This window comes from Protopterus annectens, chromosome 8.part0 (assembly GCF_019279795.1).
Source record: "Protopterus annectens isolate FY-2018-M chromosome 8.part0, PAN1.0, whole genome shotgun sequence".
NCBI classification, from domain to species: Eukaryota; Metazoa; Chordata; order Ceratodontiformes; family Protopteridae; genus Protopterus; species Protopterus annectens.
The window spans coordinates 259295118-259321649 of NC_056741.1; the positions used below are offsets into that span (position 1 = coordinate 259295118).

Genomic DNA, 26532 nt, shown 5'->3' on the forward strand with positions numbered 1-26532 from the left:
TAGACAGAAGTCACGCAGCAACTGAATGTGGCAAAAAAACAAAAAGAAAGAGTATCCATAGAAGGATCAGATGAGAAGGCAAGAAATATGGAAAAGGAATAAATATAGTTGCAAGTTCAGAAAACTCCTGGAATAACCTCATGGTGATCAGGATTTGATGCAGGAATGGTTAAGGAGAGGTGAATTTAAACCCAAAGAGAAAGGTTAATATTGGCAGCCCAAGATAGTGGACTTACGCCCCTGTTGGTTTACAACGTTCATTGAATAAAGGTTTTGTAAAATAGGGACATCCACCTCCGATAGCAGACCTGTCACTATTGGAGTTTCCCAGGGATCTGTCCTGGGACTCCAACTGTTTGTCACCTACTTCTCAGAGGTCCAGGCAAAAGAAAAAAAAAAAGGCTTGTGGCTGACCAAGTTTGTGGATGATTGTAAGTTGGGTGCTGTCATTGACTCCCCAAATGGTGTAACACATACTGCAAGAGAGTCTCACAGCAACAAATGACTGGTCCCAAAGTCAGGGCCTCAAGTTAAATGGAAAAAAAATGCATCATCATACCATTCAGCAGAAACACTGCCCCTACTGATTACATCAACAGTAACCCCCTAAGCGCACAATCTGTGGTGAGAGACCTGGGTGCTCAGGTTGACAACAGTCTCACATTCGACCATTATGTAGTGGCAGTGGTCAGAAAAGCATTTTACTTTGTTCATCTCATAAGTAAAGGGATTGCATCCAGAAAAAAAGTATGTTATTACCCCTCTATACTCCTCCCTCATTAGGCCAATAATTGAGTATAATGCCCTGTTTGGTATATACCTCTCCAAACTTCTGCACTAACTGGAAAGACCACAGAAATACCTTGCAAAGAGAATCCGTGGCCTCCAAAACCTGTTCTGTGGGGACAGGCTCAAATCACTGCCACTCTTCTCGGTATAGTACAGATTGCTCAGAGGTGATCTGTGTCTCACCTAGAAGACAATCTCAGACCCTGCCCTATTAGAGATGCTCCATATCCATAAGTCTAACTCCTTATGCATCACCCACTTGAAAGGCCTGAATCTAATATGCAACATAAACAAAACCTGCTGGAGAGACAGGTTTGTCTCCCAGAGGCTACCCCGTCTTTGGAATACACTTCCCATACACGTCAGAGTACCTCGCTCACCCTCTTAAAGCACAGCCTTGATGAGTGGATGGGGATCCACAAATTTGTCCAAGGGGGTCCACCTGTATCCCTCATTGACAGGGGTGACAGGTGCTGACTGAGGTTTTTTTGGGGGGATAAACTCTTGGCTAGGCTTGTAAGGGCTCCAGGGCCATTAGCCCAGTAACCTGCTATGATCCTATGGAAACAGTTGGACATCTTGTTGCTGGGTGTGATATAGTAATGGCAGAGAGTCTGTATACTGAAATGCATAATAAGGTGGCAGGACTGTTGCATTGAGGACTGAGCAAACATTGCAGTGTTTAAGCATTGGAAACATGCGTCTGGAGTGTTTCTCCCCAGGCCTCCACTGAAAATTGGCTTTGTTCCAAGTTGGACTTTCCTGGTAAACAAATGTTAAATAAAAATAAAAATCCGCTACAAAGCATTATAGAGAATGATAAGGTTTATATCACATGGGGGATCACCCATTACCAATAGTTAAAAAAAAAAGTAGATGTGAGAAAACCAGACATGTAGTCTATGAAAAGAAGACAGAAATAGCATTGATCATTGAAATTGCTACACCCAGTGATTACAGTGTCTCAAGTACATAGAGACACAAATTCATAAAATAAGAGGTTTTGCAGACATCACGAGAGCACTGTGGAAAGAAGGATACCCAGACGGTTCCTGTAGTAGTAGGAGCAATGGCTCTCATAAAAAAGAATTTACAGTCGTATGTAGATATGTTACCGATGCATGTAACTCCATATGAATTGCAAGAGGAGTCAGTTCTGGGCACATTGCGGGTGCTACAAAGAGCATTTTTGGATAACATCAAAGACTGAAACAATACTAATTTCATGAACTTTAGTCATACTTAGACTTGGGCCATTCTTGTCATGGTATTAGAAACCAAAAAGGATTGGAGAAATTAAGCAGTGGAATTAATATGTCAGCCAGACTTGATGATGATTTTATGTTGGACAGTTATTTTATTGTAATTAAAAAAGAAAACATTACTACTCTCTGTCTCTTTCTAACCGTAGCAAGTAGACCCCAACTATAGGTTTGACTTTTGTACATGCAGACATGAACTTCAGGTTGCTGTAAAGTAGTTTTGTAGCTGTCCTTTCATTTTGAGGTATCTGTGTAATTATGATTTCTATGTACATTATCATATTTCATGGATAAATGTGTAAAAATCTGCAAGCCATGCTAGTTAAATACAAACTATCAGTGCAGAGTTTTTCCCACATTGTGTGTGCTTTAATTTGATACAGACGGGTACCATATCGCCTACTCAGAGGTGATCTCTGCCTAACATGTAAGCTATGTCAAACCCAGAGCTGTTGGACATGCTACACCTAAAGAAATCATAATCCCTCCGAGCTACATGCTCTAAGGACCTAAACCTTGTCACCACAATAAACAGGACATGCTGGAGGGATAGATTCCTGTCCCAGAGACTTCCTATACTCTGGAACACACTACCCATCTATGTCGAGCAAAGTTCTTCATTAGCACTCTTCAAGAAAAATCTTGATGAGTGGATGGGAAATAGGAAATACACCCTGGGGATCACTTCTTTGTCTCTGCTGGACAGTGGCACAGGAAAATAACTTTCTTGGGTGGCGTGAGCTATGGAACCATGCTGGCTAGGCTTACGTAGGCCTTTGGGCCGATAGCCTAGTACCTACCTATGTAAAAACCTGCTGATTCAAGATAATTATTAACATATGGCATATTTCCAGAAAATAGCTTGCATTTCCAAAGGTATCAAATACTCTCTTGTCTGAGGAGCCATTCCTGACCTCTACTGACTGGGCTTGTGGAATGCTGTGTCATAATGCACCTAGGTGGCCAATGCCAAAGATGTTTATAGAAATGTGATATTTATGCATGTTGTATTACTAAACAAATATAAATATCTACAAAGTGGTAGTAGGAAGACACGGGGGATTAGTAACAATTTTTGCAGCAGTGTGCAAGTTTTTTTTCTTTGATATCGTGAAGCACCATATACGTTCTTATTTGGTCAAATTATTAACAGAATATTATGCAGCACATTCATAATTTGACTTGCGTTAGAATTTCTCACTTCTTGATAACTGTATTCAGGTCAGTAGACATTATACATGTGTGTTGAGCTGTCCTGTGAAATGCTGTTCCGCAATACTACTATAAGTGAGCACTGTCTTGACATAGTTGCATAAAGCAAGTAAATATGTACAAGTATATTTATTGATGAAAACAAATATCTGAAAATTTCTGGTAGTTAGACAGCATTGAGAAGTTTCCCAACATCATGAAAGCTTTCATTTGATGCCATGAAATAGTAATCAAACACATTGCAGGGCAAAGTAATAATATATAAAAAATGTTCACAATTTTGAGAACATATTGATGTTTCACAAATTGACCATCTTTGCGAGCCTTGAAAGAAAAATTAAACAACCACAGATAGAGAAAGTAGCCCCCCCCCCGCATCATCATCATCTAGTCGATTACTAAACAGGCTAATAGATGAGGTAATTTGGTAATAAAACGTAAAGCTATGAAAACTCTTACTTGATGTAAGGTACCTAAAATTCAGGAATACAAATCACGTTAGCCATAGAGCAGAAATGAATGCTGTAATTTTAGGCTTTTTTTTTTAAATGGCACTTTATTATGCGGTTGGGTGAGCATTTGAAAGACTTGCGTAAATGGGCGTGCCTTCGTTGAAGGTTGAACGTCGAGCTGGCACCTCGGCGTTTGTCAGAATCTACTGCCAATCATTAGAGGACCGGAGTTCCGCTGTAGCAACCCCTAACCGGGAAAAGCCGAAAGACAACAACTTTATTTACCAGTTGTAGAAATACCATTAGATTGGCATAGTGCAAACAGGTATTTTTTTCACAGCAGCAGCATCCACTGAAAGTGACTAATAGCAAAGCGTACAAGGGTCATTTTCTTTCTAGTATTGCCAAAATGAAGTGCTTCAGCAAACTCAAAACCAGTTTATGAATGGAGGCTGAATGTGATAAGTAAACAATAGTACATGTGTGTGTAGTATAAGATAGTGCTGAAACTTCACCAGTTAGTTATGGTCTCTGGAGCTTTTGCCTTGTTAATAAAGTGATCACAACAGTGACGATGGAGAGGTGATTTTAGATTCAGCAACTCCATTAGAACTGTAGGTATATGGTAAAGTCTCCCCACTAATAAATTACTCCCCATGGAACATGGACTATTTTATGTAAGAAAAAAAGCTTTCCTCCAACATTAAAGAGCAAAGAAAAAAAAAAGTAGTTTCCTTTCATTACTCTCTCACTCTGGGATGTGAGAATAACTCCAAACATTACGTCATTCATTCGTTTAAACAGCCACATAACCACAACTGTTTGAGTAGTGCTGAATTTGCTGTCTCATAGAATCCCAGTAATGCATTGCCGATACTACACTTCACTATTGCTGAACAGTTTGCAACCTCTTACAGCTTGATCCTCACCTTGCCCTAGCTAAGGTTCAAGGTTTAGACCTATTTTGCATCATCACTCCCTCAAGAACAGTGCACCAATATATATACACACACACACACACACCATATTTTGCAGTGTGGGGGGTAGTGCAGGGGGATGTAAAATGTCAACACAAAAAGGAGAAGTTCTGTCATTGAAACTAGCAATCTACTAGTTGTCTAAAGCAGAAATGTTTTTTGTCTTGGTGTTGTACACCTGCTTTAGTATTGTATTATCGCTGAATGTGAGAACATAATTCAGAAGTTGTACTGAAAATAAGATGATGCATTGATTTTTAAGTTGAAAACTAAAGTAAAAAAAAAAGTTCATTAAATCTTTTTCCAGCAAATCTCACTGTGTATCATCTATACATACTAAAAAGTAAAAGCTATTGCCATTGTATGCAGAATGCATTTTTGTTGACTCTGGGGGATCAACCAGGCACTTAAACAAAAGGTAATTAAAAAAGCTCGCTCTTCTTTTGTTTTGTTAATACTAACAGTACTCTGTGTTCATGCAGTTGGAGCTTTTTGGTATTTAAGTTGGCAGGACATATAGGGGCTATAGGCATGGGAGGAATACAAACTGATCACAGCCCTTGCACTATAGTTGTAAGTTGAAGAAAACATATATGATACTTCAGGTGTGAAACAGCTTCCAGAGTTCTCTGGCAAAATATTTCAGCATGAATAGTTACATCTCCTTTGATCCATCTTAATGGTAAATGACACTTCATGGTTGTATAATTCATTATTTAGTTGCCTTCAGCTATTGACTGCTGACTCCCTTTTCTCAGTAACTTGACCTGCCTCTTTACTAGAGTGCCACTCTTTCATTTAGGGCCTTTAAATACCTCTTCAAGTTGTTTTCTACCTCCCCTTTTCATGGATCGACAGTAAAAGCATTGTGTGATCATATTTTTTTCTGTATAGAATCCACAGCTACTGAAATCCTAGTCTTAATTTAATAACATAATGTCCTAAGACTTTAATTTCTTTGGCATCAGTTATTCTGAGTCCAATGAAACATAAAGTTGCTTCAGTTCTCCATGAGTGTCATATAGGTTGACTGAATAGCAGTAAAAATGTCTTTTCTGGACTAGTTGCTGGAATGCACTAGCTTCAGATTCCAGCAGTTTTGAAGGTTGTGCACATTGTATTTCCATGTTGCTAAAATACAGAAATCTGTGTTTTGACAACTGTCATTGGGTAGTTTCTGATGGACCCTCACTCCACCTATAAAGTAACAGGTGGTTCTTTTTTCCTAGGAGATCAAATTGGCACAAAAAGTTGCACAGAAATACTCTGCCATACCCGAGATGTGGTCAAAATGCCTCCTGGGACACTGCTATGGCCTCTGGTTCATCTACCTGCCAACCTACGTGCGGGCTAAATCCTCCAAGGTACCAGCTCTGAAGACAGCATATGATGTACTGAAGCAGATGGAGACTAAGAAGGTTGTTCTACCAGATGAAGTAAGTAGTATACCGTCACACACTAGATGTTAAAGTTCTGCTATATGCCTTCCATAGGGCATTGACTTAAAATATCTGTATGTGATAGATGAGTTACACCAATGAATTTTATGAATAACATTATTTGTGCATATGAATTCATATTGTTCTTTCACACCAATAAGGTGTGTGCTTCAGTGTCTGTCATTTTGTTTTCAAACATTTATCAATTTAAATACTTCTTTCAACAAACATTTTTATGTATAATGAATGCTTTATACATACAACATTGTGTTTTCCTTATATTTGTTTGTATGCATATTTATCCACTGCTATATTAATGATGGCTGTGCCTGAACTAATAATACTTACATTACAAGGGTATATAACTTGGGGTTTACTAATTGTAATGAAACTTTTAAATGCAATTCATTTTGCTTGCTCACTGGTAGTTTGCAAAGATCTAAGGTTTATGCTTCTGTGCCTTTATATCCTGAGAAGGCTTTAGCCAAGGCACCAGAGACATGTTCTTTTAAGAAATGGCTATTTGCACCTCAAATTTGCTGCCTTTGTATTTTGTTTCCTTGGTGGTTGCTGAAAGAAATATTTAAATTGATGAATGTTTGAAAACAAATGACAGAGATTGAAGCACACACTTTACCGGTGTGGAAGAACAGTTAAAATGTATACATTATGAACATGTAAAAACAGATGATGTATATAATAATATGGGTTAGGACTTCAGACAACACATGATAAAGTAGAAGATAGAGAGGAGTAGTCAGGGAGGGTAGAGTATATGAGAGAGGGAATGAGGGTAGAAGCAAACATTTCTAATTATAGTAGCAGTGGGTTGGAGAAGAGTAAGATGTGCTTACTTTTTGATCTGGTGTCTTTTTCGCCTTTTCCTCAACGGATAGGTCACAGACCCAACCTCAGTTTTGACTTTGGACACTTTTTTAGACTTTGGCTCGTAGCTGGAGCTCCTCTCCCTTACCTATAATACTCTTCCTTTGCCTGAAACACCTCTGATCTCATTTGCTACTGCAGTGTTTGGACATGGTCACATGTAGCTCAAGCGGGATTTAACTTTAGATACGTTATTTCTACTTAATCTTTTTACCTAGCAGATTTCACTTTATCTCCATCATTCCTCCCTAGTATTTTAGTGTTAAGTAATATTTATTTTTTAATGTTTTTTGTAGGGTCAGGCATTGTACCCTTCTTGCCCATACTTGCTTGCTACCGTAGATTTGGTACTTTTCACATTACCATTTTTGGCATTTTTCATACATTGCTTCTAAATTTTGAGTTGCAGTTGTTTGATTGTCTTCCTTTCCCTTACTTGTCTTTTTGTGGTTGTAGTCTGTTGTGGCTGTTGTTTTTTTGTCATGTCTGAAAAGTCAACTGGTTTTAAAAAGTGCTCATCCTGTGGACATAAAATTCCTAATTCGGGCACTCACTCCAAATGTTTATTGCATTGGAGCAGGGCATCTTAATACTGATTGTGAGGTTTCTGCTGGGTTCAATCATCGAGCACAAAATCAATCTGATCTTGAATGGCTTGTTTCCCTCCACTTCTTATGGAGCTCCCCCTCACTCTAAGAAGTCTTCAGAGTTGTTCAAAAGGAGTACTGCTGACAAGGCTAATGAGTCGAGTAAGCGCTTTTCTGATCACTCTCCTCCTCCTACTTTGGGCTCAGCAGTACCTGAGAAAATGGCTAAGTCTTTGGGTCTGACTACTCGGATCCAACTGCCCGTTCAGATCTGACTTGAGCTAAGTCGGTCTCCTTAGGTTGGATCACCCAGATTCTCTCCAGAGCCTATTTCTTCAAGACTTCACTCACCAGTTTTGAAGGAGATGCCTCGAAGGATATCCAGACTACGCTACTCTTCTTTATCCTCAGTTCAACTAAAAGCCTAACAAGATATGGACAGGATGTTGAGAAAGTTTCTCAATACCCAGATTCAGTTGAGAGTAATTCCATCTTCATCTCCCATCTGATGCGTGAGCCTACCACCAGTCCAAACCCAACTTTTGATATGTACTCCTGTCTTTGGATCTGAGAATGATGAGTTTCTGTGCCTGTCCTAGGAATTGGCCTTCGACTCTGACTCCCTCCGTGATCCAGACAGCTATGACTTCCTCTTTTTTCAGCGTTTTGTTGTTGGGGGGTATGGACTCAACTCTGATGTTCAGAGCCGTCCCTTCTCTATGGCACTGGACTGCTCAGCTCTGATTTCTAAATCGAGGCAGGGTCTTGGGGATATAACAGACAAAAAGACAAAATGGCAAAGCGAACTGTACGAAAATTTAATAAACAGGCAAATCTAACACAATGCCTTCAGTTCTAACACAATATCTTTAAGCGCTTTTCGTTTGTTCCAAAAAACAAACTTCTTCAGAAGTACTAGCTGACACAAATGCAACCATTAAATACAAAAAAGTGCGGGAAAACAGAATCTAATTTACTAATTAAGCAATTAAATAAAGAAAAATATAAACATTAATTTTGAATAAAAAACATTATAAATAAGGAATAAAAATTTTTAAAAATAAAAATGCAACAAAGGCATACACCTCCAGTACGGAAACTAGAAACAGTTGATAAAAAATACTACACACATCATTAGATTTAAGGGGATTTTTAAGAATAATGTACATATGTTATCTTTGTAAATTTTTAAGTTTCAATATACTAGCGATTGAACATGCTTCATTTAAACCAGGATAGTTAAAGGCATTCAGCTTAAGCTGCCATAATAGTTCCAGTTCTTCTAATCGAAAAGAAGCAGGGCCACCTCTAACATTGTGAGACATGTTGTTAATAACTAGAAACTTAAATTTATGGGTTGGACTGTTATGAAAGTGTTTCGCCAAGGCGTTGTCCATCTTATTGTGGGTAATGGCGTATTGGTGTTCATACACCCTACCCCTAAGTCTACGTTCGGTTTTACCCACATAAAATGCGAAACACTCAGCACATTTAGCTAAATAAACAAGAAATCTAGTATTGCAGTTAAACTTAGATTTCAACTTGTATGTACTTCCATTTATTGTAAAAGAATTTGTACTATCCATAAACCTACAGTAGTTACAACTCTCACATTTGAACATTCCTGTCACTTTAGAAGTTGTACTATTCCGTCTCTCAAGAAGATTTTTCAAATTTTTACCCCTCTTGAAGACTACATGTGGTTTATGACCCAGGACTTCAAAAACAACATGATTGGATTTAAACAGTTCCCAGTTTTTTGTAATTACATTGACAATAGATTTACTTTGAATATTGAAAGAAGTCACAAAACTACATTGAGGTTTCTGATGATGTGGGACAGATGAGTCTACCTCAAGATCATTAACCTTGGTCCTGGTGGGTATAGCGTTATGCAAGGTCTGATGGTTTCTGCTTAGAATTAGTTTAAACCATTGTTCTTTTCTTTTGTATGAGACTTCTTCAATTAATGTGTCTAATAATGGTTCTGGGTAACCCCGATGTAAAAACATCTGCTTCAAGAAAAGACATTCATTGTTGAAGTCTTCATCTAAGCTAGAAATCCGTGATGCCCTCACCAGTTGCCCTTTGACAACTGACTTCTTTTGGAAGAATGGGTGGCAGCTAGAAAAGTGAAGAAAAGAGTTGGAGTAAGTGGCTTTCCTATATATTTGTGCTGTAAAAATACCATCGATTTTATTCTTGCCTAACCAGATATCTAAATATGATATAGCGTCATTGTTGAACGTATGAGTAAATTGTAAAAAATCAGTCGTAGAGTTGAACTTAACAATATTAGTGGCTAAATGTTCGTCGCCTTTTATGAGGATGAATATATCGTCCAGGAATCTAGTATAATAAATTATACAATCCATTCTGGACTCATCTGAAAAAACAAAATTGGACTCCCATTGGGCCATCACTAAATTTGCGACACTCGCTCCGCAAGGGGAGCCCATCGCTAAACCTACTTTCTGCAGAAAAAACTTATTGTCAAAAATAAAGTAATTATTAGGTAGAATCAGATCCAATAATTCCATTACTAAAGCTATATCTCTAGTCGGTGCACCACGCTTTTTCATCAAAGCTGCGATCCATTCAATACTTATGTCATGGGGGATACAGGTATAAAGATCCTTGACATTTATTGTTAAAAAATTACAATCATTATTGTACTAGAGTTCATTAATTTTTGCCAAGAATGACCAAGAATCTTTACAAATGTGTGACTCTAAAGTAACATACTTTTGTAACATGGAGTCCACTACCTTAGCACATGCATAGGTAGGGGACCCCCGATTATCAATAAGGGGTCCCATAGGAGGGTTTAAAACATCTTTAGGAATTTTCGGAATTCCGAATAGGGATGGATACCTAAGAAAAAGAGAACTCATGTAGTTGAAAACTGCTTGATCTACTCGACCTTCAATGAATAAGTCATTTAAACAGGATTTAATTAAACTGTACACCTTATTCACTTCTGATCTTGAACTAGCCTGATAGGTATCACTGTTTAACAACTTTAGCATACGTTCTACATAATCTGTTTTATCAAATATTACGAACCCTCCCCCTTTGTCTGGTTTACATATCCGAATGTCTTGGGATTGGATGTACCTTAAAAATTCACTTTCAGTTTCGTACTCATTGCTTCTATTGTATATTTTGCTGCTAACTGTATTTCTAAAATCCAACTCACAAACCTGCTCAAAAATTTGAAGCAGGGGATGAAGGGGGGTTAAAAGTACTAGAGGGGTGAAATACATTGTCGACAAACATTTCTGGGACATTCATAAAGAACAAACGTAAATTAAGTTTTCTCGTGAAAGATTTAAGTTCTACGATGGACTTGGCTATGTCCATGTCATGCCAAGGAATGTAGGTATAACCTTTGGCCAAAAAATCAGCTAAGTCTGGAGAAATGTCACTGTCAGAAAAGTTGTAAACCTTGAAGTCATTGTCCTTGTTGAATATAATTCTAGGTCATGCGACAAAGTGCTGATGTTCAACTGATTGAAAAGAAGCACCAGTTAGTTCATTAACATCATAAATATTACAGTCCAAACTAGATGAAGAAACCGTAGGTGAACTTAAAATAAAATCACCCAACGGATATTCCAACAATGTTATCTCTTGTCTAAGTTGTAAGTCTCCACACCCCTGAATGGTTTTGCTCCCCTTTGTTGTTTGGGTCTGTAAAAATCGATGGTATTTTTACAGCACAAATATATAGGAAAGCCACTTACTCCAACTCTTTTCTTCGCTTTTCTAGATGCCACCCATTCTTCCAAAAGAAGTCAGTTGTCAAAGGGCAAATGGTGAGGGCATCACGGATTTCTAGCTTAGATGAAGACTTCAAGAATGAATGTCTTTTCTTGAAGCAGATGTTTTTAAATTGGGGTTACCCAGAACCATTATTAGACACATTAATTGAAGAATTCTCATACAAAAGAAAAGAACAATGGTTTAAACCAATTCTAAGCAGAAAGCATCAGACCTTGCATAATGCTATACCCACCAGGACTGAGGTTAATGATCTTGAGGTAGATTTATCTGTCCCACATCATCAGAAACCTCAATGTAGTTTTGTGACTTCTTTCAATATTCAAAGTAAATCTATTGTCAATGTAATTACAAAATACTGGGAACTGTTTAAATCCAGTCATGTTGTTTTTGAAGTCCTGGGCCATAAACCACACGTAGTCTTCAAGAGGGGTAAAAATTTGAAAAATCTTCTTGAGAGACGGAATAGTACAACTTCTAGAGTGACAGGAATGTTCAAATGTGAGAGTTGTAGCTACTGTAGGTTTATGGATAGTGCAAATTCTTTTACAATAAATGGAAGTACATACAAGTTGAAATCTAAGTTTAACTGCAATACTAGATTTCTTGTTTATTTAGCTAAATGTACTGAGTGTTTCGCATTTTATGTGGGTAAAACCGAATATAGACTTAGGGATAGGGTGTATGAACACCAATACGCCATTACCCACAATAAGATGGACAACGCCTTGGTGAAACAAGTTCATAACAATCCAACCCATAAATTTAAGTTTCTAGTTATTAACAACATGTCTCACGATGTTAGAGGTGGCCCTGCTTCTTTTCGATTAGAAGAACTGGAACTATTATGGCAGCTTAAGCTGAATGCCTTTAACTATCCTGGTTTAAATGAAGCATGTGCAATCGCTAGTATATTGAAACTTTAAAAATTTACAAAGATAACATATGTACATTATTCTTAAAAATCCCCTTAAATCTAATGATGTGTGTAGTATTTTTTATCAACTGTTTCTAGTTTCCGTACTGGAGGTGTACGCCTTTGTTGCATTTTTATTTTTATTCCTTATTTATAATGTTTTTTTATTCAAAATTAATGTTTATATTTTTCTTTATTTTTTAATTGCTTAATTAGTAAATTAGATTGTTTTCCCGCACTTTTTTGTATTTAATGGTTGCATTTGTGTCAGCTAGTACTTCTGAAGAAGTTTGTGTTTTGGAACAAACGAAAAGCGCTTAAAGACATTGTGTTAGAACTGAAGACATTGTGTTGGATTTGCCTGTTTATTAAATTTTCGTACAGTTTGCTTTGCCGTTTTGTCTTTTTGTCTGTTATTTTCCAAGTTTGTTGTGCCTAGTTTGTTTTATTAGTTTTTTATAGGGTCTTGGGGATGCTCAGAACCTGTGCATTGAGGCAATGTCTTGGGGATGCTCAGAGCTGTCCTGAGCAGTTGGCTTTGGCTACTGCCAGGTTAGTTCTTGATTCCGCATTGACCTCTGCCTTTGAAGAAGTGGAAAGTTTGTTTTTTTCCCACACCCGGGAAAAGACATTCTTGTCCCCTCTCTGGTCCACCCTACCCACAATGGTCTACCCTAGGTACTGAGTCTTTTCATCCTGCTCCATTGGGACAGCTGACCCGGTCAAGCCTAGATGCAGTATTCATCCAGGATTATGCTCATCCTTCCCGAGTCTTCCCTGGAGCTTCCCACTGGAGACCCCCCTCCCCGGAAGCGTACCTGAAAAAGGAGGCACTTCTATTGCCCGCAGGAATCCTTGACTGAAGACACCGATTTTTGAAAGGGAAAGGTCCCCCAGCTCACCCCTTGAGGATGTCTTGTTTGGTGAAATCCACAACTTTTATAACAGAAAGGAGGTTGACTTCTGACTGCCCCCAACGACTCCGTGTATCTTGAGGTTTTTGGAGCCAGCTCAGCTACATCCTGAGAAGTCCCTCCAGTGAATGAGATGTTGGGAATCATCTCCCACTGAGCCTGGAAGGATCTGGATGTCATGGAACCTATCCCAAAGAGACCAGATAAATATTTCATTACACCAAGGGATATAAGGGCCCACTGGAGTAAGGGTCCCTCAGTAGATGCTACGGTGGTAGCAGTAGCCACCAAGAAAAAACTTGTTGAGCAGAGTTCTTCTGTCCATACCCCAAACAGTGTGTCCAGGGCATTGGACAGGTTTGGAAACTGTTTACGGGTCATAAACATTCTCCCTTGGATCGTTAAACTATTTGGCACACATCATGAGATTTCAGAGAAAATCGATTAAGGAGTTTTCCAGTACCCTCTCAAGGTTCATGTCTGCAGAGGACAAGAAGATATATATTTTTTTGCAATTGGCCACCCCCCAGTCCCTATTGATTGCCTCCATTCTGCTGATTTCTCATGCCTTGGAGGTGAGCTTCTAGAGCTGCAGGTTCAGGAATTGCTGCAAAAAGGCACTCTTGGATGTGACTTTGTGGAACTCGAGACTTCATTCATCAGTGCTGCCTTTTATGGATCCACCTTGTTTGGCTGTAAGGTAAAGGAAACTCTTTCCAGGAGTGAACAGGATGGGAAGATATCTGCCACAGGGATACATTTTTCTACCCCTCAGAGGACATTTTTCAAGGAACCATGGAGGGGGTAGAAAGATGTGATTCCGCAAGGTGCAAGCATCTCCCAAGACTCCTATGGAGAAAGATCTCCCCATGGTAGAGGAGGGAATTCTAATAGTACACACTGCCCTCATGGCCTAGGAGGCATGCAACATCAGGGCTTCAGAGGTCCTTTTTCTGAGAAACCCTTTCAGTGCCCCTGAAATGTAGTCTGACTGCTGCACACTGGAAGCAGTCTGGGTGATTCTCTGCACCCAGAAACCTGGACAACTATCACCAATGATACCTGGGAGCTCAGTATAATATCCAGGTGTTATTAGATACCATTTCGCTTTTCCCTCCTAAGTGTTTCAGAAAGATTTCCAACATTCCACCAAGTCAGAGGAATAGTTACAGACATACAAAAGCTGTTTGCAAAAAGAGTCATTCAAATGGTCCCATCAGACCAGCAAGGATTTGAAACTTACTCGGGGTACTTTTTTGTGCCAAAGAAAACTGGGGAACTAAGACCAGTCTTGGATCTCAGCAGTCTGAATTAATTTGTGAAACACTTGAAGTTCCAGATGGTCACCGTTCATTCCATTCTGAGACTGTTGCACAAGGATGATAGGATGTACAGTGTCGATCTCCAGGATGCATACTATCACATCAAAATAGACAGGTGTTCCAGGAGATAACCTATGCTTCCAGCTGAGAGCCAGTCACTACCAATTCAGGGCCCTGCCCTTTGTTCTCACCACAGCCCCCAGTGTGTTCACAAAGTGCATGGCAGTGGTTGCATCTCACTTGAGACTGCTGGGATTACAGGTGTTCCCTTATCTCAATGACTGGCTCCTTTCCGATTCCATCAAGCATCTGCTGATTCAAGCCAGAGCCTACTTGCTCCAACTATGTCTTCAGCAGGACATCACAGTGAACTATGCCAAATCTCCGCCTATCCCCCACTTGAGTCATGGAATTCATTGGAACTCATCTGGATATGGTGGCACAGATCGCAAGCTTTCCATAGACAAGGCTGAACACATTCCAGAGCCAAGCATCACACATTCTCTCTCTCTCTGTTTCTCCCCCGCTTTCTCCCTTCCTTCCTCTCCAGCCAGGTTAGTCTTACAATATCTCAGGCCTGTGGCAGCTTCCATAGTTAACTGTACCTCGAGCAAGATTTTACTTTGATACTTCATTGGATGCTTGTGGTACAATGGCCAATAGGACATCACCTTCTGATTGCACCAGTTTGAATTACAGGCATTTGCAGAAATCACATAGTCTGGTGGATTCATGCAGAAGTTGTTTCTTGGGGCTGCCCTTGTATCCCATCTACACCAAAGGCCACAGTGACTACGGATGCCTCCCAGTTAAGGTGGGGGGCATTACTTGAGAAGGATGATCCAAAGCACATGGTCTCAGTCATAGGCCAATCTTCACATCAGTGTTCTAGAAATGAGAATGTTACTGTTCAGATAGACAATATGTCTTATGAGAATGTTACTGTTCAGATAGACAATATGTCTGTGGTCTGGTACATCAGTGGGGGAACTTGAGCCTACCTCTTATGTTGAGAAGCAATGAGAGTGTGGTAATGGCAGCCTCTTCCAGACGCTTTCTGTTCTGGGGAAGTCTGTGCTGGCAGGTCATTTTATTGTGTCTCGAGTAGTCTCTCAATCCATTAGTGGCAAAAAATATTTTACCAATGCGACCGATCTTGCTGCAATCTTTTCGCTTCTTCCCTCAATGCCAAGTGCAGCAGGTACTTTTCCCTGATCCCTGAGTCACCAAGTGATTCCTTAATTCACATGTGACCCCCATCTCCTTTATGCCTTCACCCCATTCCTTTCATTTCCAAGTTTCTTCAGAAAATGTCAGTGAAAGAGCAGAGTTATCCTTATTGTTCCATTCTGGCCTCAACAAATGTGGTTTGCCTTCCTGTGGCCTCATCTAGTGTACCCTCCCTGGGTATTGGATCCTTTTCAGGACCTCTCTCTGCCATCCAGAATATTTCATCTCAACCCTCAAGTTGACTGTATGGTTTCTCCATTTTCAGTGACAGGCAGTCCAGGCTTTTTTACCCATTGTCTCATATCCTTGTATCATCCCAGAAAAATTTTACTAGAAAAGCATACAAGAGTAAATGGAAAGCATTTTCTATTTGAGCACTCCAGAGGAAACCTCCATTTTCTGCACCAGTTCCGGCTATTCTTTACTTCCTTGCTTCCATTTTCAACAGTGGAGCTAGTTGTTCTACAATTAAGGTTCAACTTGCTGCCATCTCTAATTTTCACTTAGGTGAAAACCACTCTTCCTTGGCATCACTGAAGTTATGTAAGGCCTTTCTCAGAGGTACATTTCTACTTCAATTACTTAAGAACCCTTCTCCATGATGGCATTTAACAGTGCTGCTTCAGGCTTTGGCCAGCCTCCTTTTGAGCCCTCTGACAAGGTGGACTTAAATTCTTGCCATGGAAAACCATTTTTCTAGTTCCGTTGCATCAGCCAGATGAGTATCAGAACTGGAGGCACTTTCTTCCCAGGCTCTGTGTTTTCTTTGCAAAGTTTCCTAACAAAGGAGAAAACATGCTACACATATTGGATGTTTATAGACAGCTTAGATTCCATCTCCACACAAGCAAAGGTTACAGAAAATCAGGACAGTTTTGTCTCCTTTTCTAAAGCTAAATTTGGCAAGGCAGTATCAAAAGTTACTTTAGCCAGATGGCTCACTGACTGCATTTCCTTTGTTTATAAGTTCAAAGGGATGACATTACCTAACCCCCTTAAGGCTCAACCCACCAGATCTGTGGCCACTTCACCTGCATTCTGGTGTAGAACCATGACATTTATGTAGCAGCTACTTGGTCTAATGGTCATACCTTTATTGCTCATTACAAAGTGGGCGTACTATCAAGGAATAGGGCAGCATTTGGCTCTGCTATACTCTGGAATATCCTTCCTTGAGGACCACCCAGGGTTTCTCTAGCTGAGTACTCTATCCCATTGGTTGAGGAATGAACGAAAAAGAAAACATCAGATACAAAAGTTATGTACTCACCATAATGATGAATCTGTTTGGTCTGTTTTCCTCCTTCCTCAAACTCCCTCCCTGGAGCCCCCCTCTTGCTTTGGAAATTTTTAATTTGGGCTCCTGGTATGTCATGAGGAGCAATCTCTGTCTGCTTTTGTTCCACGTCTCTCTCTCGGTTTGAGCTCCAGCCTTTTTCACTGACTGCGATTCCATTTACAGCATGTTTTTCTCTGGATGCATTGTATTTGTGCAAGATGGCAGGCTGACAAGAGGAAGGACTCAATTTGAGGTGTTTCAGATGAAGGAAGAGGATTATGGGTAAGTGGAGGAGCTCATGCTACAGAGCCAGAGTCTGAAGAAGTGGCTGAAGTCTGATCTGAGGTTGGATCAGAGACCCATCGATTAAAGAAAATCGAAAACCGACAACACAGATACATCATTATGGTGAGTGCATAACTTTTGATCTGATCTGATGCTATTTGTTTCATTATTGATCATGGATGGGTCACGGATACAACCCTCGGATCCGAGCTGGCAAAGTGAGTGGCAGCTCCTGAGCTCAAGCTCCTCCCTTCCTGCTACCCACGATCCTCAGATGTCATTTATTGTGGTCATGAATGGTTGGTTTCTGAGCTCTAGCAAGCCTTTGGTTAAGAATTGTCTTTTTTAAGGGGTTTTGTCTTCTCTTTGTCTTTGTTTAGGGTTAACTGTATTCTTAATAGTTTTGTTGTGATTTCTGTAGTGTAGTTTTACAGTTAGGCTTCCTCCCTCTAGCCGGTCTCTGGCATTGGGTCTCTTCCTGCCCTTTTTCTTCCCTTCTATTTACTTTCTTGTGAAGTGTGTATGTTGTGTGCCTGTGTGTTTTAGGTATGGCAGAGAAGCCCATGGGTGTCAAATGCTGCTCCTCGTGGTTGCAAGTTGCCTCCCTGACACGCATGTGGAGTGCGTCTGCTGTCTAGGAGAGCCCCATTTAGAGGTTGAATGTGACATTTGTGCCCGATTCAACCTTTGGGCTCTCCTAGACCATAGAAACAAACTTCTACTAAAGGGCTTAGCCTCGGGGGTCCCTTTGTTTTGTGTTCCCCCTCAAAGGTGCTCCCTGATTCGAAGAGGACGCATTGTTTCCCCAAAGATCACTCTTCTGAGCAGCCCAGGCTCTCAGATCCAAGTGCTCCGGATTCAAGTTCAGCCTCGGGGGCTTCGGCTCTGGCTGATTTGGCTTCTAAGGCCAGCTCCAAACCCTCCAAGACTGGTAGGGTCTCAGATCCAACCAAAGGGACCAAGTCACCATCGGCTGTGACAACTTCGTCACATCTGACGGGTCTTCGACAGGCCGGCCCAGATCCACCAGTTCTGTCCTCTGCTCCACCCCAGTTGGCTCCATCGGCACCGATCGAGACCATTGCTGTGGTAGACTCCCCAGTTAGAGCTTGGTCCTCTGATCTGAAGAAGCTAAGCAGGTCCTCTTCCAGGGACCGGAGACTGTCCACCCACTCTGGTCACTCCTCTGTTTCATTTAGGTCCACCAGAAGTTTGCTTCCCTCGGATATGGACCAAATGATGAGGAGCTTCCTCAAAGCTCAACTAGAACTAGGTTTACTCCTTTCCCCTGGCTTTGTGCCTAGGGTCCCTCTCCCACCCCCATGCTCCTCACTCCCTGTGTCTGGAGTTTTCAGATTGCTCTCTCCCTTTGGGGGCTTTGGCCTTGGACAGCTCGGGACCGATGTCGTCTGGGGATGTGGGAATTGGACCTGGTCCCCCCATTGCAGGCACTAACAATGGGGAGAGGGAGGAGAGGGTTTCATCCAGTCCTTCAGCCGTTCGGGTGAGAGAGAGGACCGTGTCTGGTTGGATGGCTTCCTCCTCCTCTGCTCTTAATCCCTTACTACCTGGTTCCATTTTGGGTGGCAAGACCTTGTCTTTGGCCAAGAGACAGGCACCCTGAGATGGCCTTCAGAGGGGGAGTTTTACCCCCCTTTGGGTCCCCTCCTCCTCTGAGACCTCCCCTGAGCCCATGGCGGAGGAACCTTCTTGGAAGAGGTTGTGCAACAGGAGGCACCTTGACTCCCCATGGGAGTCTTTGACAGATGACACTGAACTTGATGAAGGAGGCGGGTCTCCCAGACTTCCGCCCGAGCAGATGTCCTTCGGTGACATCCTGGAAATCCTTAAAGAGCAGGGAGGTTGGTCTCCCCCAACCCCATCCTCTAAGGAATCCATTTTCTTGAAGTTGTTTGGGGTGGGCCCATGTACCTATTGGGTGCCCCCACTGATGAGTTGGTCCAGCTTGTGCCCAGCAGGACTTGAAAGGAGCTGGATACAATGGAACTGGTGCCAAAAAGAGCAGACAAATTCCTTAACCCCCCCCCCCCCAAAAGAGATGCCCTTCTGGAGCAAAGGTGTACCAGTGGATGCTATTGTGGCTGCTGTGGCCACGAAGAAGGAGTTTGTGGAACAGAGCTCCTCGGTCCATTCCCCTAACAGGGAGTTTAGGGTGATGGACTGATTCGGGAAGTGCGTTTATGCCTCAGCCACATTTGGACTGAGGACATCTAACTACATGGCACATTTCACCCCGCTACAAAGGGACTTGGTGTCAGAGCTCTCCACATCCTTTTCAGAGTTATTGCCTTTGGAGAGCTTGAAGACAGTTTCTCCAAAGCTCACGACTCTCACCTCCTTAGCCAACGTTTTGATGAGGTTGCTCTCAAACTCTGTAGAGGCCACCTCTCGAGCTGTGGGTTCAGGCATTTGCCATAAGGCACCACGCCTATCTCTGCCTATGCGGATTTGCGGACAACTTCAAGATGGCCTTCACTAATGCTCCTTTTGATGGATCCACCCTCTTTGGGTCCTCAGTCAGAGACTTTGACCCGCAGCAAGCAGGAAGGTAAGACATTGTCAGCGGTCTGGATCAAGTTTGCTACTCGCTAGCGGCCCTTTTCTAAGACTCATAGTGGCAGTAAGAAACTGTGGTTCAGCAAGTCAAGTCTTCCCTCCAGGATGCTCCACAGGATCCCTCCTCTTCTGGCCGGGGGAGGGGGTTCAATAGCAGGTGCCGCTCTAGAGGCAGAGGCGGTCCACAAAATCAGGGAGTCTGAGAGCCTTTCTCCAACAAGCCCCAGCAGCTTCCCTGAAGTGCTGCCTGACTGCCCTACCCTGGAGGCAGTCAGGGGGCAGATATCCCTGCACCAACTGGCCTGGGCTGCCATCACCTCGGACAATAGGGTGCTCAGCATTGTATCCTGGGGTTATGTCATCCCATTTGTTTCCCCACCACCACCTCAAAGGTCACTCCCAGACGTTCCACCCCACCAAAGGAAGTTGGCTGTCGTAGATGTCGATGGCTTTCTTCAAAAAGGCTATCCAAAAGGTCCCAACAGGACAGCTAGGATCCAGAACTTACTCTTGCTTTTTTTTAGTGCTAAAACAACCAGGGGACCTGCATCCCATCATGGACCTCAGTCGAGTGAATCTGTTAGTCCAGGAGTCAAATTTCAGATGGTCACTGTTCAGTCCATTCTGCCACTTCTGCGCAAGGATGACTGGATGTGCTCCATAGATGTCAAGGATGTGTACTATCACATCAAAATAGACAGATGCTCCAGGAGATTTCTGAACTTCCGGCTGGGGACAATCACTATCAGTTCAGGGCCCTGCCCTTCGGTCTCACCTCAACCCCCCAGGTGTTCACCAAATGTATGGCAGTGGTTGCAGCCCATCTCCGGCTGCAAGGATTTCAGGTCTTTCTATACCTGGGGGATAGGTTACTTATGGTTTCCACAAAGCATCATCATCTTCAGGCCGTGGATTTCACCCTGACCCTTTTTCGAGACCTAGGGATTATGGTGAATTTTCCGAAGCACACCTTTTTCCCTGTCAGAGACTGGAATTCATAGGGATGGTTCTCGACACAGGGTCAGAGATAGCAGCTCTTTCTCACGGCAGAATGTCCGCCATCCAGCAAAAAGTCCGCTCCATTTTGAAATAGGACAGAGTCCCAGCCCATCTCTTTCTTCAGGTTCTGGGGTTGACGGCTTTGTCCATCCAATTGATTCCATTGTCCAGACTCTACGTGCGAGTGCTCAAATGAACTCTGGCAGTGCAGTGGTCTCCTTGCCTTCATCCGATGTCTTACATTATCTATATTTCCAAGGTATGCAAGCATCACCTGTCTTGGCGGGTTCAGACCCAGGATCTCATGTTGGGCAGACCATTTTGCCTTCCTCTTTCCCAAGACACAGTGACCACAGGGTTGGGAGGGTGTCCTAATGGTTAAGGTGTTTGCCTTACAAACACAAGGTGCACGGTTTGAGTCTCGCAAGGGATAATTGGCTAAGCTTAAAATGGCTCGCAAGGGCAGTTAGCTTAGTACTAATCTATGAACCTATGAACCTCCTTGTTGGGGTGGGGGGGCATTTCTAGGGAAGGATGGTCCAAGGCACGTTGACCCTATTAGAGACCAAGTTACAGATCAATGTCCTCAAGATGAGAGCAGTCCTCCTGACATTGCAAGCCTTCCAGGACTTACTCCCTCTTGGAACGGTAACTGTTCAGACAGACAACATGGCAGTGGTCTGGTATGTCAACAAACAAGGGGGAACACTATCTTACCCTCTGTGCAGACAGGGGGTCCTGATGGAGAGATGAAAAGTCAGCAAGCAGAGGAGAGTAGTAGTGCTGAAATTGAATTTATCGTCAAGTCTTGGTGAGTGCCTTTGTGAGGTGGACCCTGTTTTTCACAAAATCTCACCAAGGCGACACTGATACATAGACTCTATTTATATAACCTATATCATGGACAGAAGTAAAACAAAAATAAAAAAAGATAGCTGGGTGCACAAGACCTAGGATAAAAAAGTGCTCAGTCCTGGTTAGGCGCACTGGTGGCAGGACTGGAAAAATGACAGTGAGGAATCCTCAAAATACGGAAACATTCCTAAATTGAGGCCAGGCCAGGCTCAGGGGGAGGATGCCCCCCCCCCCTTTTGTAGAAGGAAGTAGCAGTCCACAAAAACAACAAAAATTGATTGGCCAAAAAAGAGCCATAAAGACGATAGAGTGGACTATTGAGGATAGGAAAGAAATTATGTATTGTAACTATTATGTAAAAAGCCCAGAATTTCCAGACACAAAATATGCAAAACGATTAAGAGAGAAATTAGAGGAAAGAAAAATACTTCTGCAGGAAAAACTGTTAGAAGCTTCAAATAAAAATGTGCATTCATTAATACAACAGATTTTTGAAAAGCAGTACATAGATCAAGAAATTTTTATCTGTTTGGAAAAATAAACATCTGAGGAAGTGAGAAAATGTAAACAACAAAACCTAGAGATATTTGAAAAACATAAAGAAATATGGACATGGGAATGAAAGATTTGATATGGTGCAGTATTTTTGCAAAGGAGAAAGCCAAGTTAACTAATATAGAGAAGGCAGTCTCAAAGATTTTCAAAGAGAAATACAGGCAAAGGCACCCAGATATGGAAAATTTCACAATAAAATGATTAATAGCACAAAGATGTAATGCAGAAAAGACCATTAGCAAAACAGAAGTTAAAGAAATAGAAGATGAAGTTATGGAGTGCCTGCAAAGTGAAGGATTTAGTGTAGAAGGTCTAAAACAAGACTACATCACAGCAAGATGGTGCGAGTCCCCAGAATAAGGAAAAGCAAGAAGATCAGGAGACATGTGAAGAAGAAATATGGACAGGGGGAAGGAAAAGAGATTTAATATGGTGTAATATGTATGCAAAGGAGAAAGCAAAACTAACCAGTACAAATATAGCAGCACCAAAGATATTTGAAGAAATGTATAGAGAAAGGAATCCAGATATGGAAAACCTAACAATACAAAAAATAAGAAGACTAAGAGGAAAAGTAGAAAAAGAGATTAGTAATGGAGAAGTCAAAGAAGTAGAAATCGAGGTTATGAAACAGTTGCAAAGAGAAGGATTCAGTGTAGCAAATCAAATACAGAAAGCACCACAACAGTATAGAGCAATGGATATCCAAATTAGGGGGAAACCAGTGGAACAGGAAGCAATTGGTCAGGTGCCATATCAGGATATTTTGGAGCCTTCCACAGGAAACCAGTATAAATGTTCATTTGAAGCTAGACAGCAAGGAAAGGAACAGGAAACTGTGGAAACCCTGATGCAGTCAATGTTGAGGAGTGATAGACAAGTGAGTTCCCATATGACAGAACAACGTATGACACAGGATGAAATTGAAGAGAGTGGGCCACAGGAAGATGGAGATTGAGCAAACAGTATGGTGTCGAAGTGGCTGAAAAACGCTGGAAACATGAGCCACAAAAAATCATAGAAAATGATTACATTTATATCACATGGGATCACCCAATACCAACAGTTCAAATGATAGATGCTAGAAAACCGGATATAGTGGTCCAAGAAAAGAAGACAAAAGTAGCACTGATCATTGAAATCACCACACCTAGTTACTACAGTGTCTTGATTACAGAGAGACACAAAGCCATAAAATACCTTGATCTGCAGGCAGAAATAAGAGCCATATGGAAGAAAGATACCCAGACAGTTCCAATAGTTGTGGGAGCAACTGGTCTTATAAAAAAGAATTTACATTCGTATTTCGTATTTAGATAACTGCGGTGGTGGTGTTGCGGTAGCGCTGTCGCCTGACAGTAAGACGTTGTCCCATTCGATTCTCAGTTAGAGCGTCTTCTGTCTGGAAACATGCGTGAATGGGCGTATCTTCGTTGAAGGTTGTGCATCAGGGCTGGCAGCTCGGCACATAAAAATCTACTGCCAATCATTAGCGGACCGGAGTTCCGCTGTGGCGACCCCCAAACCGGGAAATGCCGAAAGACGCAACAACATTCATATTTAGATATATTACCAAGTCATGTAACACCGTGCTAATTGCAGGAGGAGTCATTACTGGGCACATTGCGGGTGCTGCGAAGAGCACTTTTGGATGACAGAGTGAAACAATACTAATTTCAAGAACTTTAATCATACTTTGACTTAGGAATGGGGTCCATTCCTGTCATGGTATTAGAAACCAAAAGGACTTGGAGAATTTAAAAACCACAGAGAGGCCATGAGAGTTTGGGAATGGGCAATAGCCTCAGACTGCTTACTTTTTGAAATACGCATCCCGGCAAATCCAACGTTGTACCAGACAAGCTGAGCAGGACTATCCTGAGTCATCATGAGTGGTCCATGAATCAGTTGGTGGCGAACCGGATCTTCAACAGGTGGGGATTCCTGTGCTGCGAGCTATTTTGGGGACAGTCACAAGTGCAGCAACTTTTTTTGCCCTGATCCACCCTCCAGGGGAGTCCCCCAAGGATGGTCTGACTCACAATCGGCCACTGTGTCTTCTTTATACCTATCCTCCAATCCCCTTGATTCCCAAAGTTCTGCAGAAAGCAGTGCCTGAAGGCTCAACTTATCCTCATTGCCCCATTTTGGCTTCGGCAGATGTGGTTCTCTCTTCATGGTCTCATCTGAAATATCCGCTGTGGATATTAGATCTAACTCTGGATCTTATTTCCCACCCAGGGGGGCTTCAACCTTCCAAAAGGGAGGCCTTGAGACTGACAGCCTGGATGTTCTTTGTGTTTCACTGTTGCAGTCTTCACATTAGGGTTATCTGCCTGCAGGTAGCCTTCAGCTGGCCTGAATACCAGAGTCTTCAGGTTTCTGCGTCAGATGCTATTGCTTCTTCCATGACGTCAGGTCATTAGGGGTATAAAACATGCAGCTGGCGCCATTACATCAGTCTTTCTTGCCGTGCGGTGTCTGAAGAAGTAGTAGTTCGCAAGTGCCGGTCGGCAGACTTCTGAAATTTTCGTTTTTGAGTTTCAGACCTGAAGTCTTCAAAAAGATAAGTACCCCGTTGGGGATCCTTTTTTCTTGTTCTAACCGATGTCAGAAAAAATTAACAATTGTCTTGCCTTTGGAAAGCAAATACTTCATAGAGATTTTCATTCTTACTGCATCACCTGTTTAGGCCCAGACCACGACGTTCCTCACTGTCGGTTTTGTGCCTTGCTCAGTGCCTGAACTATTCATCATCTGGCTATTTTTGTAGCTAAATACTTCCGTTCTCGATCTCCGTACTCCAAAATGGCTTCATTAAGCCATCCGACTAACGATCTTCCAAAAAAAGTAAGGATAAAGACAGAGACAGACCGCATAGGTCCAAAACTGCCGACAATGCTTCCGTTAAGCTAGTCGCCAGTCCGCCGGTACTCAGTGAGGGGCTTTCATAGCCCCTGATACCCACTACTACAGATCTGCAGGCCTCTACTGAGACCCATTCGGAGTCTGGTATACCACGAGATGCTTCTTCGACTATGGAACCTGCGGATGTCTCTGCCTTGGATTGGTCCGGAGCCGTTGTGCAGGCACCGGCTTCTGAGGGTGTATTAAGGCCTACTGACTTTCATATTAAACCGACGACTTCATTTCAAGCTAGAAATACCGAATTCCTCAGGCCTAAACCTTGCACTACGCCTAGAAACCGATGACCAAACCGCATTTTCAGGCCCATATACCTCAAAAACAAATTATTAGAATGGCTGAAGACCTTATTACCTTAATTAGGGGAAGCCAGCTGCTAAGAGACCTAGAACTGATTTTCTTTCTGATTCTTCTGATCAGGAATCTGATATCTCTGTTCTTCTGACTACCAGGATTTACCCTTATCTACTTATGAGGATTCTGATGCAGAGGATTCCATTCCCTCTGCTTCCCCTTCAGAAGATTTTTCTTTTGGAGAAACCTTGCATACCCTTAGGGAGCATTTCCGCTGGGAAGGCCAGGACTATTCCGAGTCCAAAAAGAGACTTATGAATTTTTACTCCTGTCTGAACACAGGCCTCTAGCTATCCCTCCTGTTCTGGAGATTGTAGATGATGTTTTCTTGGAATCCAGCCTTACCCCCAGACACTTTGCCTCCAGCTCCCAGGAAACCTGACAGGTACTACAGAGTACCTGACTCTCACAAATTCCTCTTCAAGAATCCTACTGCGGATCCAGAAACCATTTTCCAAGGTCCAAAAGGCATTAAAGCTACTACTGCCAAAAATCTTACCCCTTCTGATAGGGACTGTAGAGCTTTAGACAGATTGGGTAAGAAGGTGTACACTTCTGCTACTTTGGACATTAGGGCTTTAAATTGCCAGTTTCATATGTTAAAGTACCAGCAACATATTATGGGACTACTTAAACAGAAAATGATGTTGATTGCAGACTGTGCTGAACACAATTTGCAAGAGTTAATGCATTCTGCTGAACAAGTTGGTAAACGTACTTTGCAGTGTGGTTTTGAGGCTTTAGAAGCATCTTGCAGGGCTGCTGTCACTGGATCTGTACTTAGAAGGCATGCTTGGCTTAAGGAGCAAAACTTGCCAGATCATGTTAAAGCTAAATTATTGGATGCACCCTTAAACCAAGACCGCCTTTTTGGCAACAAAGCAGAAGTCGTCCCCAAAAGGATGGAGGAAAAAGCTAAATCTATGCAAACTGTT

The 26532-nt window shown here is 41.9% G+C and overlaps 1 protein-coding gene across 2 annotated transcripts in view; it reads left to right on the forward strand.

Moving 5' to 3' along the window:
• DENND4B (DENN domain containing 4B) overlaps positions 1–26532 on the forward strand; it is a 2518380-nt gene that overhangs the window by 1312954 nt on the left and 1178894 nt on the right. For both annotated transcript variants that reach the window (XM_044079736.1, XM_044079737.1), the window contains one exon: positions 5922–6128. In XM_044079736.1, coding sequence (XP_043935671.1) covers positions 5922–6128 — 207 coding nt within the window. The remainder of the gene's footprint in view (positions 1–5921; positions 6129–26532) is intronic.